Below are 17277 nucleotides of genomic sequence, written 5' to 3'. Positions count from 1 at the left end.
CATTGTTAGTCTCTGAAGCATTGCAAAGTAACTTAGAGGAAAGGTCTGTTTCTAATGGAATTTTGCCCCAGGTTCTCTATGACCTTTGAAAGTATTTAATGCTTTAAATTGTCTGCTGAAGCAAGCATCTATAGTTGGGGCAGGCTTCAAAACAGTGTTTTCCTGTATGGCAGTAGCTCCTGCAAGTGAAGTCAGGGTAGGATGTTTCCATTCAAACCTAATTTGAAAGATCCGATCCTTAGCTCCTTTCTATCCAGTCTTGAATCAGAATAGACAGGAAACAAAGTCTGAGATGAAGTCTCAGCTTCGTGAAGAGGCTTAGAGCTGATTATCAGTTTGACATATAACAGCCCAGGGTATCAAGGCTTTCCTTCAGCAGCCTTTGTCATTTCTGAGTTACTGGTTAGGAAAATATGACATCATCAAGCTCCTCAAGCTGGGAGGTAATTGCTTATGATTTACCTGTGTGCCCCGAGGTAGGAAATGAAAATGTTGGAGAGCTGCTGTATCCCCGTCCGAGGCCCCTGCAGGTGTCTCAGCCATGTTTTATATTATTTAATAACATCAGAATGGACATATTCATGGCTTAGTAATGAGAATCAGTTCTGCTGTTGATTACTGTAGTAGAGCAATTTATAACCTGATTCAGAATATGCAAAAGCCTACAAGAGGCAGCTGGAGTAACTCATCTTCTGGAGGACTTAAATAAGGTAAAAATAAGGTAACAATAAGAAGGGGAGTTAGTGGCTTTTCTGAATGCAAGGTTCGTTAAAAACAGGCATTTTGCATTGCTAAAGAGACTTATAATTCAGATCAATAACGACTGTAGCCTTCTGTTGACATTTCTCAATAATAGCTCGGGAAAGGTCTTACAGGGTCATCTCTGTCTAGTTGGTTATCAGGAATCAAATTAGAGACATCAATTTTCTTGTGCTTTTAAATACAGTGATGCTGTTATGTTTTTGTGGTTGTATTTTAAGGTTTATTTGCTTGTTCAAAGCAATTTAAGCACTTTAGATGTTTTACTTTGCATTTTTTTCTAATCTAAGCGAGGAATAATTTCACTGATGTTGGAATTCCACAGACATAAAAGTAGCACATGTAAATATAAAATTGATGTGTTTTCCCAGTTTAATGTAGTTTTGTTATCAAAGAAATAACACCTCCTTTAAACCTTCAGCAGGTTTTGCACTGAATAGTGCCTAGATAAGACATTTTGTGTCCAATAGCTGTCAGGCTAGTGGATTTAAATAATCTGATGGCAAACTTGATGTACTATAGGAAAATACTTCTTAGAAAGTAAGGTCTTTTCTTGGTGTATCCTGTGCAGTCATTCCTGCACTGCACTGCTGCTGTAGCTTAAGAACCTACCTTGACCCGAGCTGGGATTTGGGGTTTGCCTTTGCCCACTAAAGTGTTGCATGTGGGAGGTCTCATTTTGGTGTGCTTATCCATATAGTGGAGAAACGTGCAGTTTATTTACATTTGCCTAATTGTGAATAACTAGATCATTCTGTAGAATAGCAACGTGTAGACTGCAGGGACTTCCCATATCTTTGGTGATACCAGCACCTGTTTAATTGCTCAGACTGCTCAGTTCAGTCTTGACTTCTCCTGCCTTCCTTTTCTCCTTGTTCCAGGTATCATTCTCTTCTTGAGCTGGGAGAAAAACGTAAAGGCATGCTAGAGAAAAGCTGCAAAAAATTTATGCTTTTCCGTGAGGCTAATGAGCTTCAGCAGTGGATCAATGAGAAAGAAGCTGCACTCACAAATGAGGAAGTGGGTGCTGATTTGGAGCAGGTCGAGGTGCTGCAGAAGAAATTTGACGATTTTCAGAAGGTATGTTGTAATGCTGCATAATGTGTGCTTCTGGGTCATAGGTCGTTGATAATTTAGAGCTAAAATTTAGAACCTAACAAGCTCTGAAAGAATTCCATTTTGTGTAAAGCATGACTTTCAGTTAAGCTATTTCTATTCCTTTTTTTTGTTGAAAGGAAATGTGCATTTTAGTTTTCAGCTGTAGAGTGTTGGACAGGATATGTTAAAATAATTCTCTGTTTCAAAATGCTGTTAGGCTTTTGGATTTATTTATTTATTTTTCTCTCAGTATTCACGACACTTCTGCAATACTTCTTAATTTTTCTTTACTTTGCATGAGATATGAAAGAATTGCTTGTGCATATATTATCGTTCTGTCCACTTTGGTAAGATACTGGACACTGAAGTGCAAAGATGCCTGACCATTTTATACATCTTGAAAGTTGGCTAAAGGTTTGAGCCAGCCTAATAGTGGAGATGAGAAGATAATAGCAGTTACTGGAATTGGTTTTTGTTTTTCATTTTTTAAGCTAATGGTTGATATTAAAATATGTCTTCTATTAAAATTTAAATACAAGTTGTCCAGTGTTTCTTTTTTTAACTGGATTTTCTTTCTACTTTATAGAAAGGTTTCTGTCAGTCTTTTTGGCTGGAACTTTAAGTGTCTCAGTAAAAGTACTTTTAAAATCTGCTTTTTAGCTTATTTATCCAGTAGTATGGATGTTAGTGTTGGATCCTTGTGTTGGTAAACTGGCAGGCATACGGTGCTAAAAGGGAATTCCAGGGCTGATTGTTAATTAACTTCATGTAAGGAAAACTCTGATAGTGCATTTATTTAATTCATTGACACTTGGTGCTGACAGCTGGGATTTCTTGGCATAGACTCTCGTGCATTCTGTATTCACTGGTAACTGGAAAGTTCAAGTGTGCTAAATTCCTGCTGCTTACAAACTGTGTACCTTGTGGCACCCCTGGTGTGCAAACTTAATCCACGTGTTTTGCTTGTGTGAACGTTAACGCTGTGAATTTTACTGTTCTGTGCAGGATCTAAAAGCTAATGAGTCACGTCTGAAGGACATAAACAAGGTTGCAAATGACCTGGAGTCAGAAGGACTGATGGCAGAGGAAGTGCAAGCAGTAGAGCAACAGGTCCACTTTTTTTTTCTGACTTACTCTAATGCTTTTGAGAAGTGAAAGATTTTATTCCTTTCTTTTGTCTATTCTACTTTGTGTATCGCTATAAGATTCTAGCTGTTCATTTTTGCTCTCTGGTCTGATAATACTGGCATTCTAATCAGAGACACTTAGTGCCTGTTCTGTAGTATGGCCAGCACAAGGGCATCCTTTGAATTGTTTATTTTTAAATAGTGCTGTATCAAATTGCACTATCTAGAGCTCTCTCTCTCCCCCCCCCTTTTTTTAATGTCTTTAAAATAATATTAAAAGTCATGGGGATCCCATGTATTAGCTTTACTTCTTCATATAAATATGAAATTTCAGCCTTTATTTCTTTGCAGGAAAAACAGCAATAATGCTAGGGAAAAAGAGAAATATAATTTAGCTCAGTTTACAATGATGGGGTTTTCTGTTTTCTTGTTTTAATAAAACAACTTCTTTTTTTTTTTTTTTTTTTTTGCAAACTTGTTACATATTTCCCTATTTCTGTAAGTAATTCTATACACTGCCAAAAGAGTATTGAAGCAGCTTGTCTATTTTTTAAGCCCTAAGAGGATGTGTTATAACATAATGTTGACTAGTCAAACTCCCATTTCTGCTGCACATACAAGTTGTGAGAGCAATATTTGACTTTATGACATGCTGGTAACCATTTTGTGGAAGAAGCTACCTCAAAGCGTATCTCCTGATATCCTCCCTTTCTTAAAAACAGTCAGAATTTCCTTTCTGTTAGAAAATAACAAGGCACCTTTTCTTTTTCCTTGCAGGAAGTCTATGGTATGATGCCCAGGGTGAGTGTTAATTTCGGCATTGCATTTTTAACACTTTGGGATGTACAAGTAGAGGTTCAGCCGTGATTGTAATCCATTTCCGTGACGGAACTCGATAATGATTTTGAATGGATGTAAAAAGATGATCTCATCTTCCATCCATTTATTTACTGAGTGTTCTACTCCACAAATCAAAAACCCAAAATGACAAAATACTTAGTTGTAAAAATTGATTTATGTTGGTAAGGCTCAAACAAGGAGATACCTGAGTTTTTAAAATACATTCTGATATCATTCCTATTTCAAGTTGTTTCTTCACTTCTTTCAAACAGGATGAAACTGATTCTAAGACAGCCTCTCCTTGGAAGGTAGGTGTCGTCATTTACTAGCAAACAATGGCAAAGTAAATCAAAAACTACAGCATGTCATCTTTTTTTTTCTTTTTTTCTTTTTTTTTTTTTTTTTAATAGACCATCCACTTTCTCATATGCCCTTTTTTCCTTTTTTCTTTTTTTCTTTGAGACTTGCCAAAGCGATTTTGGTGATGTCATAGTCTGAACAAATGTTTTGAATTGGTATTGATCTAGGTTTACTGAATTTAGATTGAATTTTGCTTGTTTCCTTCAGCAAGGAGGTTACAAAAACTTGCAGAGCAGTAAGCAGGAATTCACTTTCATATACTTGCATACAAATTCCCTATCAATATAGAAAGATGCCATATAGGTTCTGCTCTGCATTTTAAAAGTCACAGTCAGTTCTCAATTTTTCAAGCATGATTATAAGAATAACTGAAATAGTGGATTCCCAACAGAGAATTTGCTGGCAGTCATTTTTTTAAGGAAACTCCCTTTTTGAGCTTGTACTATAAGGCTGATCCAAGTTTTTATACCAAAGTTTTTAGGTATTACGTGGCCACTAGATGCAAAATCTTCCCCATTCACTTTGCATGTGTTTTGCTTGATTGTTTTTAATGTAGTGAGCAGATGGAAATGTTTTCATTTCTGAAAATCAAAGCTGTTTCTGTCAATAATTCTTTAGCAAGGAATATGCTGAGTGTATCACAGTATCTCTGACTTCGACTTCATTGCTAGCCCTTTTCTACAATGCCTTTCTCCATTCGCTAGTGGCTTACAATGGGATAGCAGTTACCTGCTAATGCATCAAAATATTTTGAAGTTTTCTCTGTCCTTATTAAGATAGTTGTTGTTTTTTGAAATTACATAAATGAGATAGCATTCACATGCATATATATGTCTAACTGTTCTTACCCTGATCTAGAATACCTTAGGTATTGCAAGTAATATTCTTAATATAGTTTTTACTTGCTTCTTGTTGGTGTTTCATAAACAACACTGTATTCAAAACAGTGTTCTAAAAATTTATAAAGAATTATATAAAAATTAAAAGAATTCAACAGTTTTCATTGAAACCTTTAAAATCTGTAGTATTTCTTTCTTCATGCATTTTGTATAGTTGTATTTTACAAAGTCTGTGGTTTTAACCTAAGGCAAGTCATTATGGATTTTTAAGTTTTCTTTCAATCTGATTTTGGCTCTGATTGGTTAAAGTAGACTTTAATGCTACTTTTTTTTATTTCTGCCTTTTCATGCAGTCTGCACGTATGATGGTACACACAGTGGCAACATTTAACTCAATCAAGGTAATAACACAACTTTTTCTGAGGTTACTTAAAAGCTGAGAACTTTTTCACCTACCTTTCTGTAGTTCTTGTCTTTCATTACCCTTTATAAGTCTTCCTGAATGAACTTGTTGAGTGAATTATTAACATACGGCAATTACTTCTCAGGTTACATCAGTATTTTATTATACACACAAAATATTTTTCTATGTTTTTTTTTTATGTCAGGAGAAACCCTTAATTTTTTTTTTTGAACCAGGCTAATTGAATTTGTGCATTTTTCTGAAATTAAGCAGAATACTTCACCTGCACTGTTATTGACTGGTGAAATTTGCTTATATACTCCAAATAACATAAGCATAACCATTTTAGGAAATATTCCAGCATTGCTGTCTGTGTCCTTAGTAAACCCCTGAAAAAAAACTATGAAGATGGACGTGAAGAAGGGGTAGTCAGCATGTTTGCAGGTGTCAGCAAAATGAAAAAGGGGGTGATAAGCATAGTGAATGACATGTTACTGGGTACATTTTCTGTTTGACATCATAAAGTTTCAGCGAGCCCAACACAAGAGTTTCTTTAAACAGAAATGCTATTAAAAAAAAACTGTGATTCTGCAGTATCAGTGTGGAGATGGATTTTTGCTGTTTTTCAGGAACTGAATGAACGTTGGAGGTCTCTGCAGCAGTTAGCAGAGGAGCGAAGCCAGCTGTTGGGCAGTGCTCACGAAGTCCAGAGATTCCACAGGTAGGGTGTTTGTATCCGTATTTGATTTTAAATCAATAAAATAATTTATTTTTAAGAGTTCTAAAACATAGTGGGACCTGTTCCAAACAAGTCATATTTCAGCCCCTAATTTGTTTAGTGCAAGTTGGGCCACCAGTAAAACAAGAAGACTTTTTTATATACTTCCTAGAAAAATAAAAGCTTGTTAACATGGGAGCATGGAACTACTGAGGGTTTGGGAGATCTCAACTGCTGTCCTATTTTGCCAGAGTTCACTTGTGTCATCTTGCAGTTCAATAGAATCATCAACTACTAGAGCTTATCTAGAAATTAGCAACCTGCTGGGTAACAGAGATCCTAGCGTGGCCTCCATTTTAATTCTCTTTCTGCCTTCCTTTTGCTCAAATCAGAGATGCTGATGAAACAAAAGAATGGATAGAGGAGAAGAATCAAGCATTAAATACAGACAATTATGGACATGACTTGGCCAGTGTGCAGGCTCTGCAGCGCAAACATGAAGGCTTTGAGAGAGACTTAGCAGCTCTTGGAGACAAGGTGAGGCTGAGAAGGGGACAAAACCATAAGGTTTCTTTTGTCTAGCAGAGATAATTGAACTGTATAAAACATTATTCTTATTTTCTTTGTGTTTATTTTATTTTATTTAATTCTAGGTGAACTCTCTTGGTGAAACTGCCCAGCGTCTGATCCAGTCACATCCAGAATCTGCTGAAGATCTCCAAGAAAAATGCACTGAGTTGAATCAGGCTTGGAATAGTCTGGGAAAACGTGCTGACCAGCGCAAAGAGAAGCTTGGAGATTCTCATGACCTGCAGCGTTTCCTCAGTGATTTCAGGTGAAGAGTCTATCTCCCTTCTCCCCAATTTGTCTGTCTGCTGTATTACCACTGAAGTATATATGGCTCAGTGTTCCACAGGAATATTTCTGGGGAGGGTTTGAAAAAGAACTATTTTTCCTGTTCCGGCTTATTTTAGTGGAGGAAGGGAAAAATTGTTTCTTAATCTGTGTTTGCAGGGACCTTATGTCTTGGATCAATGGAATCCGGGGACTGGTCTCCTCAGATGAGCTTGCAAAGGATGTAACTGGAGCTGAAGCTTTATTGGAAAGGCACCAGGTATGTGAAAGATTGTGAGTGTGTATCATAAGCATCAACAGATGTTTATTTTTCTTACACTCTCCACTTACAGATCCAAAAATAGATCAATTACAGCTCTGTCCTCTATTTATTTGTTAACACATTTCTGTGCCACGCAGGAACACCGCACTGAAATAGATGCAAGAGCTGGCACTTTCCAGGCATTTGAACAGTTTGGACAACAACTTCTGGCACGTGGTCACTATGCCAGTCCAGAGATCAAGGAGAAACTGGATATTCTAGAACAAGAACGGACAGACCTGGAGAAGGCCTGGGTCCAGCGCAGAATGATGCTAGACCAGTGTCTAGAACTGCAGGTACTCTGCTGCATTTCTAAAAATAAAAATAAGTCCTTTTTTTTGTAAGAGTTTGTTCCATCATGGTGATGAGCAGTGTTCATGGTCTGTCTTTCTCATGCTCTGGAGTTTTTTCTCTGTAGCTGTTTCATCGGGACTGTGAACAAGCTGAAAACTGGATGGCTGCCCGAGAGGCTTTCCTAAATACAGAAGATAAAGGAGACTCCTTAGACAGCGTGGAGGCACTCATCAAGAAACACGAAGATTTTGATAAGGCAATCAACGTCCAGGTGAGGAGGGTATCCGAAGTGAGGGGGGAACAGATTAGTTTTTCTTACGCAGGTTATTAATACAAGAAATTACTACTGTGTATGGTTTCTAAAGGTTGGTTCTAAGTATTGAGCTGTTTGGGATCTGCACCAACAGTTCAGAAGTGGCTAATGCAGACAGGGATGGATTTCACCGCCCACAAACGTGATGTGGGAAGTATGGCAGGTATTTGTGTAAATTTCTTTCTTACTTGAAAATTGTTTATTTTTACAGCAGAAAAAAAGTATATTTTCATTTTTTTGTAGAAGAAAACTTCCAACTTTTACTGAGATCATACTACAAAGTCCAAAAGATATTTTTTTTCCTAAATGCCATAGGTGAGAGGTGTTCTGAATCCGAACTTTCCAGTCCTGTAGAAGATAGTCTTCCTTTAGAGAAGAGAAAAAAGAAAAACAAACAAACACCACACCACCAAAAGCTCTTTTTCCATTCCAGTTTGAAGTACCTAAGTTGTTCTAATTTATGGCTTCTCTTTTGAATAGGAAGAGAAAATTGCTGTCTTGCAGTCTTTTGCTGACCAGCTCATCTCTGCAGACCATTATGCGAAAGGAGTCATTGCTAACAGACGCAATGAGGTTCTGGACAGGTCAGTATGCTGAAAGCCTTGTGAGATTGGATGCAGATACTAACTGTGAAAGAGAACGGTATTTGGCAATATTTTGCAGCTGTAAAATGTGCTGCTTTGTGCAGTCCTAGTTTTTCATTCTATACATGTATTTAATTGTTTACAGGTGGCTTCGTCTGAAAGCTCAAATGATTGAGAAGAGATCTAAGCTAGGAGAATCTCAGACTCTACAGCAGTTCAGTCGTGATGTCGATGAAATTGAAGCTTGGATCAGTGAAAAGCTCCAAACTGCAAGTGATGAGTCGTATAAGGATCCCACTAATATCCAGGTGAATATGTTTCTCAGCTTAGAAATCAAATTGAAATATTTACCTTCACAAAGTATACTCTTTTTTGAAAGAACATGTTCAGAGGAGTTCTTGTTCAGTAAGGGAGAGAATAACACACCATGTTGGACATGGTCTTCCTTTAACAAGGAGAAAATAGAAATTGCATTATGCATGAAAGGAGACCCAAAATAGAACTCACTTGATAATTATTGATGCGTATAATTAATAAGATATGTGGTGTCTGCAACAGCACATTTTCTGAAGATACTCCTGAGTAGCTGTTCTGTTTTTCTCCTGGTATCTAGATAATAAAATAATGAAACTAAGTTCCTGGATCTCATCTCCATATGAGATCTCTCTTATGTTCTAAAATATAAGTCTCACTCAATTTTCAGTATTAGAGAATAATTACTTAGAATTACCTCCTGTGTTTAAATACTGGCTTATGAAGTAGTATAAATGCACTGAACTACTTCTTCTCTCAATCTGTTTTATAGCTTTCCAAACTGCTGGTAAGTAGTTTGGACTAGCCCCGGTATGTGAATTTGTTTTCTTTGTATAGCTTATGTGTGAGCACAAGGTCTGGTTGCAGTCTGTTGCTCCATCCATCAGTTCATGCAATCTCTTTGTTTTCTATTAGTTATTGACCTTCATGCAGGTACAGCTATTGATCTTCATGTTATGGATGTGGCTTTTCTGTTAATGCCTACTCAGCATCATTTATGTATTTGTTTTGCAGGTGTTCTGCATGATCTGTTTAATTTGTGATGCATAAGTGATACAGGGTTGGTTTGGGTTTTGTTTTTTTTTAGGTTTGGTTGTTTTTTTTATGTGTGTGTGGAGGGGTAGGAGTTAGCTCATGGAAAAATGGGTTCCTATCCTTTTTTTAGAAATTTAGCTATGAGGCATGACAACCTCCTTTCTGAATTTAGAGTGGTGGTGATATAACCCATGACATGTGATGTCAGCTCTTTTAGCTTGAGCTTTTAGAGTCACAGGCTGAAGATGGCGAAACCAATAAAGCTGGTAGACCTAGATGGCTTACAAGAGTAGTAGAAGAGAATAATATAGAAGGAACCCTTGGGAAAAGGATACGTATCACGTAGAAAGCTGACAGGACTTGTTAAAATCCAAAGAGTGGAGTAAAATGAGGTTACATGAAAGAAGATGACAAAGAGGGGGAATGTAACTAGAGTAAGGAAGGAGACAAATGTTGTGTTTGTTGCTTTAGGCTGTAGTACATTCAGTTTTTTTTCTTACTTGAAAAAATATGAGTTTTATATTAAAAGAGAAATGGATTGTTGGATTTGTTGTCATGGTTATTATATGGAGATAAGCAATTGGCAGCTTTTAAATTGAGTTTTATGTGTTGGCAGATACTGCTTTGAAGGATATGTTTTTCTAATCTCAGCATTCAGGATTAGTGGTTTCCAAAATAAAGCAGTTCATGCAGAATTTCTCATGGCAGCGCTATGGTATTTCCCATCTTTTATTTCAAATCTAACATTTCCTTTCATTCCATTCTCTCAGGGCATCGCATACCCATGTCCAATGTTACTAGCATTTCCAGTTAATACTTGTAAATTCCGTCTTGTCATTTTTGTGCTATTCTTATCTTCCTGGTGGGTGGATGGATCGTGTAGATATAAGAGATCTGCATACTTCCTCCTACACCTAGGCTCCTGTTGTTCTCATGGTGTTCTCAACTCAAAAAAAAAATAAAATTAAACTGTTCAAAGTTATTTTATAGAGTTTTTGATGTTAATTCAGGACTGTAATATATAATGTCAAGTATGACTGAGTAATATCAAAACTGCAAAAAGCAGATAGGTTTTTGCAGTGATTTCTTTTAGCTACCTATAGATTACAAAGGGAAACAGAAATTTGTGAAGCTTCTATAGGAATAGAAAGCTACTGTGTTTATGCTTAGAGTATGTGGAGTTTTTGGAGGTGATAGCATTGTACGTGAGAAAGCTTTATTTGAGTAACCTCTAAGGTTAATGCAAGGAATGTTACATGGGCATCTGTAAAATACAGAAGATATTGCCTGAGTTATATGTATCAACTCATTGACAGTTTTGCTAGGTCAAAGCTTGGTAGCTACCCAGATTCATGAGTTACTATCTGAGTGAACAGTCAGTGTGCTTACTGAGAGAGAGAGAACTTCTTTGGATCAGACTACACACAAACCTCTCTGTGTAGACAACTCTTGTGCTCTCTTCTCAGCCCATGAGAACAATTTAGGAGCCCTTTGTCCAGTTTCTAATAGTTTCATTTTTGTCATGCTCAGAGCAAACACCAGAAGCACCAAGCCTTTGAAGCTGAGCTCCATGCCAATGCGGATCGGATCCGTGGAGTCATCGATATGGGGAACTCGCTGATTGAAAGAGGAGCGTGTGCTGGCAGCGAGGATGCTGTGAAGGTAGATAAAACAAGTCTTAGAAGATTTATTTAGTTTTGGGTTTGGAATGTTTGGACAACAGGAGGGAAATACCCCTTTAAAAAAAAACTTGATTTATATCAGTTATTCTATTTCAACTATCCAGTAGGAATCAGGGTAGTCATTTTTATTTGTTCTTAAGAGGGAGAAAAGTTTTCTGGTCCTATGATCAGGATGTAAATGTTAAACTGAATTATAGCTAGGAAACATGAAATAGTTACTGTACAGTTTGTGTACCTGGAATCAGCAGCCAAACTTGTACCTTATTGTGGTGTTGCATTTATCAGAACATGTTTTTCATTTGTAGCATTTGTCTTCTCCATTTTATAACAGGCACGGCTAGCTGCCCTGGCTGACCAATGGCAGTTCCTAGTACAGAAGTCAGCAGAAAAGAGTCAGAAACTGAAAGAAGCTAATAAACAGCAGAATTTCAATACTGGAATCAAGGACTTTGATTTCTGGCTTTCAGAGGTAATTGATTGGAATTATTTACTTGCAAGACTTGTTTTTTTTTTCTATTTTTTTATTCCCTTTGCTGATTTTCAGTTTTCTAGAACGCTGTATACCTTTGAGCAAGTCTAGATTTATTTAGTAAAAACCTTTATTACAAGGCTCTGAAAAGATTAAAAATCTTGTGGATGTTTTTTATATTATTTATAAACAATAAGTGAGAATAAGCCTATTTGCATAGAATCTCCTAAGAATTAAGCAGGTGATGAGGCAAAGGTTTTTCCACACTGTAGAAGGTTAAGGAGATAATTAATTTACATGATTTTAGAGACATTACAATTTCAAGGGATTTGTGAAAATAAAACACACAGCTTGTTCTTCATCTCCTTTTTTTCCCCCACCCCCAGGTGGAGGCTTTGTTGGCATCTGAAGACTATGGGAAGGACTTGGCATCAGTTAACAACCTTCTGAAGAAGCACCAGCTACTGGAAGCTGATATATCTGCTCATGAGGTATTGCTTTCACTTTTTGTTTTGGAACATAACTCCTGGTAATCAGCAAATTGTGCAGATACCACTTCAATGCATGCTGCAGTCGTACACTTGTTGAAACATGTTTTCTTAAAAACTGTAGCTCTGCAGAGTAGTCAGATTTCTGTGGCTTTGTTGGTATAGAAATAATGCAATAATATTATTCACACACCTTTTCACCCATGTTTCCAGGATCGTCTGAAAGACCTGAACAGTCAGGCTGACAGTTTGATGACCAGCAGTGCTTTTGATACATCCCAAGTGAAAGATAAACGTGAGACTATTAATGGACGCTTTCAGAGGATCAAGAGTATGGCAGCTGCCCGCCGTGCAAAGCTGAATGAGTCCCACCGTTTGCATCAGTTTTTCCGTGATATGGACGATGAGGAGTCCTGGATCAAGTGCGTATTTTGGAAGTTCGAGGCTCTTGCATGAGGGCACGTGCTTACTGCCAGCTTGCTAACAGCATTCGTAGGCTGTAGTATGGTTTTGTAGGTTGCCTTTTCCACAAGTATGTGTCTCTACAAGAAGACACATACTTGCCTCCCAGTCAAGGAACACTGTATTCAAAACAGGTTCAACACCAATTTGGGTGTGGCTTCTTATCTACAGTTTACTTTGTCAAACCCCAAGAAGGAGAGCTCTGTACTGGAAAAGTAACACTATTTAGCCCTAAACCAGATAACTGAAATTTGACTCTTTTTGGAAAAGCACACAGAAGAAATTTAAACCTTATTTTTTCAATCTGAAGTACTATTTTTGTTCCAGCCAGTTGTAGTAATTAATGAAATGTTGTTTCCGTATTGGTGTTACTACTTTTAGAGGAGGGAAAGAAGTGAGCATGATAGAAATCATTCAGTTTAGAGCACTTTTTTGTTATGCTTGTTAAAAAAAGATAATAATAATAATCAGACAACAGAAAGTAAACTTTACAAAAAGTAATTATCTTCTTAAAAAGAAAACAGTTACCAAGAAACTCTATCCTTCATAGAGAAATGATAGGCCCTCTCTCTTTCCTTTCTTTTCCCTACACGTTCCCCTTGATGTGCTGCCAGAAGCCAGCTGCTGTTTGCTGATAACTCATATGCAATTTCTTGCATCCAAGTTATTTATGCTATGAAGAGCATTTCCTTATTTGCAATTATTTTTTTTTCTTTTGTGAGGCTTGACCTCACAAAAGAAAAAGTAAGTAATTTTAAAATTTTGTATTTCTCGCTTTTCTCTTGAACGTAGAGAGAAGAAATTGTTAGTTAGCTCAGAGGACTACGGCAGAGACCTAACTGGTGTGCAGAACCTGAGGAAAAAACACAAGCGCTTAGAAGCAGAATTAGCTGCCCATGAACCTGCTATCCAGGTAAATGCCTCTCCTTGACAGATTTCCTATAAGGAATGGCTTTCTTGTTTGCGACAAGTATGAAAGCCAGTAATTGGTTTGTAGGAATCCAGCATGCATCATAAAAGAGCAAGTGATGTTCTATTGATTGGGTGTTTCTCTGCTTTCCAGGGTGTTCTAGACACTGGGAAGAAGCTTTCGGATGATAACACAATTGGAAAGGAGGAGATACAGCAGAGACTGGCTCAGTTTGTGGATCACTGGAAAGAGTTAAAGCAGTTGGCAGCTGCTCGGTGAGTGAGATGTTTTTGTAACATGCAACTTAAAACAGTTAGATGGGCTTGTTTAGACCAGATTTTATTGAATTTCAGGTGTTTAGATATGGGTCATTAGCAATAATCACGTCATAACATACATCACTGATGATGGGCTCTTTGAGACTATTTAAAAGGGTTTTAGTGATAATGTTTCTCAACAGAAATGTGAGGTTTGTTTTGTTTTTTAAGATGTGCTGTGGTTAGCCTTTCTTGCACTTGCCTAAATACCATAGGCTTGAAATTAATTGGCCTTAGTCCACTTACCAGTACATGTCTGTGTACATTGCTAGGTTTTCTGCTGCTGTAATTCACAGAAAGCAACATCGCAGCTAATTTTACCTTTCTTTACCCATACAGGGGGCAGCGTCTAGAGGAGTCTCTGGAATACCAACAGTTTGTAGCAAATGTTGAGGAAGAAGAAGCATGGATCAATGAGAAAATGACACTGGTAGCCAGTGAGGATTATGGGGACACACTTGCAGCTATCCAGGTATGGAGAAATTTGTCAGCTCTTCAGTATCTTCACTGCATTATCATTGATGAGAGCTCAGTGAACCTTTACTTTGTGTCTTTCCAATGCTGAGGTTTCTTTGTTGGTTCATTTTTAAAGGCCTACATAGTAATAAATTAATTAAAAAACATCATGGATTTGTTTTAGAAAAGCACTCCAACAATGGTGTTTTCTTTAGAAATTACTTTCTTTCACAAGTAGTGAGAAAATATTTTAAAAAGTGGTTGTGTGTCATATTTGCAGGGCTTGCTGAAAAAGCACGAAGCATTTGAGACTGATTTTACTGTCCACAAAGACAGAGTGAACGATGTTTGTGCTAACGGAGAGGATCTCATTAAAAAGGTGAGAATAGACTGGTAAAGAAAAACCTTCAAAGGCTGCCCAGGACATTTTGATGTCAAAATAGACTTGCTCTGCTCTTAGGATTGATTTGTCAACTCTTTGAAATGAGCTCTTACTCATTTTTTGCAGCTGAATAAGCTACTGATGTTAACCTCTTACAGTGCTGTTTCTTAGGCGGTGTTGTACATTGAGAACAAAGTCTTTTGATTGAAGTCCTTGTTCTGTTAGCAGCTTTCTGGATGCCTTGGAAGACCTTAAGATCATATTTAATTTATTTTTTCCCCTCCTGTCGTGTAGAACAATCACCATGTGGAGAACATTACTGCCAAGATGAAGGGCCTCAAAGGAAAGGTGTCAGATCTGGAGAAAGCGGCAGCTCAGAGGAAAGCCAAACTGGATGAGAACTCTGCCTTCCTCCAGTTCAACTGGAAAGCAGATGTAGTGGAGTCGTGGATAGGTACGTTCTGTGTTGGGGCACAGTACACTGTCACAAAGAAACTGAAATGCTCTTTGAGTTCCAAAGACCTCAGATAGCTTCTCATACAGTGCTGTAATGAGCAGACCTACACCCAAAGCAATCAGCAGTGCTGTGATGGATGCTTTGGAGTAATTGTTCTATTAGCCCAGAGGGCCTTCCCCCAGCTTGGAATGGAAGGAGCATTTGAGATAGAGATGTTTACATTTTTAATGCATTTGTTTCATTTTCAAGGTGAGAAGGAAAACAGTCTGAAGACAGATGATTATGGACGTGACCTCTCTTCTGTGCAGACACTGCTCACCAAGCAGGTTAGTGCTAATGCTGCTTCCACCCTGGAAAGGGATGGAGAGAGGAGGTGAACACTTCTGCAATACAAAAGACTCTCTAGTATTTCTATTTTTATTTAGTCATTCCTATATCTTTCATAGGATACATAGCATATATTTCAATGTAAAAATATTTTGTTCTTTTTTTTTTAATGTTTCAGGAAACTTTTGATGCTGGACTTCAGGCTTTCCAGCAGGAGGGAATTGCAAACATCACTGCTCTGAAAGACCAGCTGCTAGCAGCCAAACACATCCAATCAAAGGCCATTGAGGCTCGGCATGCCTCCTTGATGAAACGCTGGAATCAGCTACTTGCCAATTCTGCAGCCAGGAAAAAGAAACTCTTGGAGGCTCAGGAGCATTTCAGAAAGGTGAGTAGCCAAACCATGAGGCTACAAAAATGGAATTGTTCTCTTTGGAGGAAAACAAACAAACAACACTTGCAACTTATATAGCTTCTCTATTTGCAGACAATATTTATGGAAACTTCCTAAAGAATTTTTAAGACACTTGCAAGAAACAAGCAATAAATGCAAACTACCACTTAGGCTTGTTAATTCCAGATCACCTCATATACAGTGTTTGCCTTACTGCATAACTGAACTGACCAACTGGATTATTTTCTTTTTTCAAGGTTGAGGATCTGTTCCTGACTTTTGCAAAGAAGGCATCTGCCTTCAACAGCTGGTTTGAGAATGCTGAAGAGGATCTGACGGATCCCGTGCGCTGTAACTCGCTGGAAGAAATCAAAGCACTGCGAGAAGCTCATGATGCTTTCCGTTCTTCACTTAGTTCTGCCCAAGCTGACTTCAACCAGCTGGCAGAGCTTGATCGCCAGATCAAGAGCTTCCGTGTAGCCTCCAACCCCTACACCTGGTTTACTATGGAGGCTCTTGAAGAAACTTGGAGGAATCTGCAGAAAATTATCAAGGCAAGTCTTGATCTTTTCATAGCTTGTGACCTTTAAAGTCCTCTCTGGAATTTGTCCCCAAAGGTAAGTATCCAGGATACTCTTTGAGTCTTCAGTCTTCTTTTTACCTCCAGAATTGCACCGGTATGCAGTGCTGTTTTTTCTTTGTTACAGCATGAAGCCAGTCACGTATTTCCCTGTTTGAAATTATTTTTGTTCCTTTCTCAGGAACGTGAATTGGAGTTGCAGAAGGAACAGCGAAGGCAGGAAGAGAATGACAAGTTGCGCCAGGAGTTTGCTCAGCATGCTAATGCCTTCCACCAATGGATTCAGGAGACCAGGTATAGTTTGTCTTCCCAGGAGCAACCCTTAGAGAATTCCACAGCTAATAAGTGTATTCATCCTATATTTCCTTGGCCCATCTAAGTTGTAATGCCTCCTGCTGAAAAACAACTGATGGGCACTTGCTCATTTCCTGCAGTTGGGATCGGAGGGAGGCCCCATTTGCCACAGGGGAGAGGAAGACCCTGAAACACCAGACTATAAAAATGTTTCTGCTTCTGTATTCGTTTTTCTGTAGTGATTCCAGTTATCCAGGACTTGAGAGTCCTCCAGTTCCTCCTGCACTAGTCTGCCCTACAGCTGGCAGAGGCAAGGAACAAACAGCTAGAAGCAGGCTGTCTGAAGTGCTCATGGCCTTTCTGTTAATGCCTTTTTGTGTTCACTGGTATATTAGAAATCTCAATAGAACTTTAGTAGAGAAAGCAACTGTGGAAAAAACCTGAAGACTACATTTTAAACACCTTTTTGGGATGCTGTCTAATAATATCCATGCCTGGGA

At 38.0% G+C, this 17277-nt stretch overlaps 1 protein-coding gene across 9 annotated transcripts in view; it reads left to right on the top strand.

Annotated features, from left to right (window-relative positions):
* SPTAN1 (spectrin alpha, non-erythrocytic 1) overlaps nucleotides 1-17277 on the top strand; it is a 50430-nt gene that overhangs the window by 26293 nt on the left and 6860 nt on the right. For 6 of the 9 annotated variants that reach the window (XM_082775809.1, XM_082775807.1, XM_082775814.1 and 3 more), the window contains 27 exons: nucleotides 1641-1839; nucleotides 2863-2967; nucleotides 3762-3785; nucleotides 4097-4132; nucleotides 5377-5424; nucleotides 6056-6147; nucleotides 6537-6681; nucleotides 6798-6979; nucleotides 7159-7258; nucleotides 7399-7596; nucleotides 7719-7865; nucleotides 8388-8491; nucleotides 8637-8799; nucleotides 9297-9311; nucleotides 11090-11221; nucleotides 11573-11710; nucleotides 12097-12201; nucleotides 12412-12620; nucleotides 13453-13573; nucleotides 13724-13845; nucleotides 14227-14359; nucleotides 14624-14722; nucleotides 15020-15179; nucleotides 15432-15508; nucleotides 15688-15897; nucleotides 16161-16457; nucleotides 16665-16777. In XM_082775809.1, coding sequence (XP_082631935.1) covers nucleotides 1641-1839; nucleotides 2863-2967; nucleotides 3762-3785; nucleotides 4097-4132; nucleotides 5377-5424; nucleotides 6056-6147; nucleotides 6537-6681; nucleotides 6798-6979; nucleotides 7159-7258; nucleotides 7399-7596; nucleotides 7719-7865; nucleotides 8388-8491; nucleotides 8637-8799; nucleotides 9297-9311; nucleotides 11090-11221; nucleotides 11573-11710; nucleotides 12097-12201; nucleotides 12412-12620; nucleotides 13453-13573; nucleotides 13724-13845; nucleotides 14227-14359; nucleotides 14624-14722; nucleotides 15020-15179; nucleotides 15432-15508; nucleotides 15688-15897; nucleotides 16161-16457; nucleotides 16665-16777 — 3474 coding nt within the window. The remainder of the gene's footprint in view (nucleotides 1-1640; nucleotides 1840-2862; nucleotides 2968-3761; nucleotides 3786-4096; nucleotides 4133-5376; nucleotides 5425-6055; nucleotides 6148-6536; nucleotides 6682-6797; nucleotides 6980-7158; nucleotides 7259-7398; nucleotides 7597-7718; nucleotides 7866-8387; nucleotides 8492-8636; nucleotides 8800-9296; nucleotides 9312-11089; nucleotides 11222-11572; nucleotides 11711-12096; nucleotides 12202-12411; nucleotides 12621-13452; nucleotides 13574-13723; nucleotides 13846-14226; nucleotides 14360-14623; nucleotides 14723-15019; nucleotides 15180-15431; nucleotides 15509-15687; nucleotides 15898-16160; nucleotides 16458-16664; nucleotides 16778-17277) is intronic. The other 3 variants (XM_082775815.1, XM_082775812.1, XM_082775808.1) reach the window with 1 other exon arrangement.

Source organism: Aythya marila, assembly GCF_965140915.1.
Source record: "Aythya marila genome assembly, chromosome: 19".
In the NCBI taxonomy this organism is placed as follows: Eukaryota; Metazoa; Chordata; class Aves; order Anseriformes; family Anatidae; genus Aythya; species Aythya marila.
This window is presented reverse-complemented; position numbering and strand designations above follow the sequence as displayed.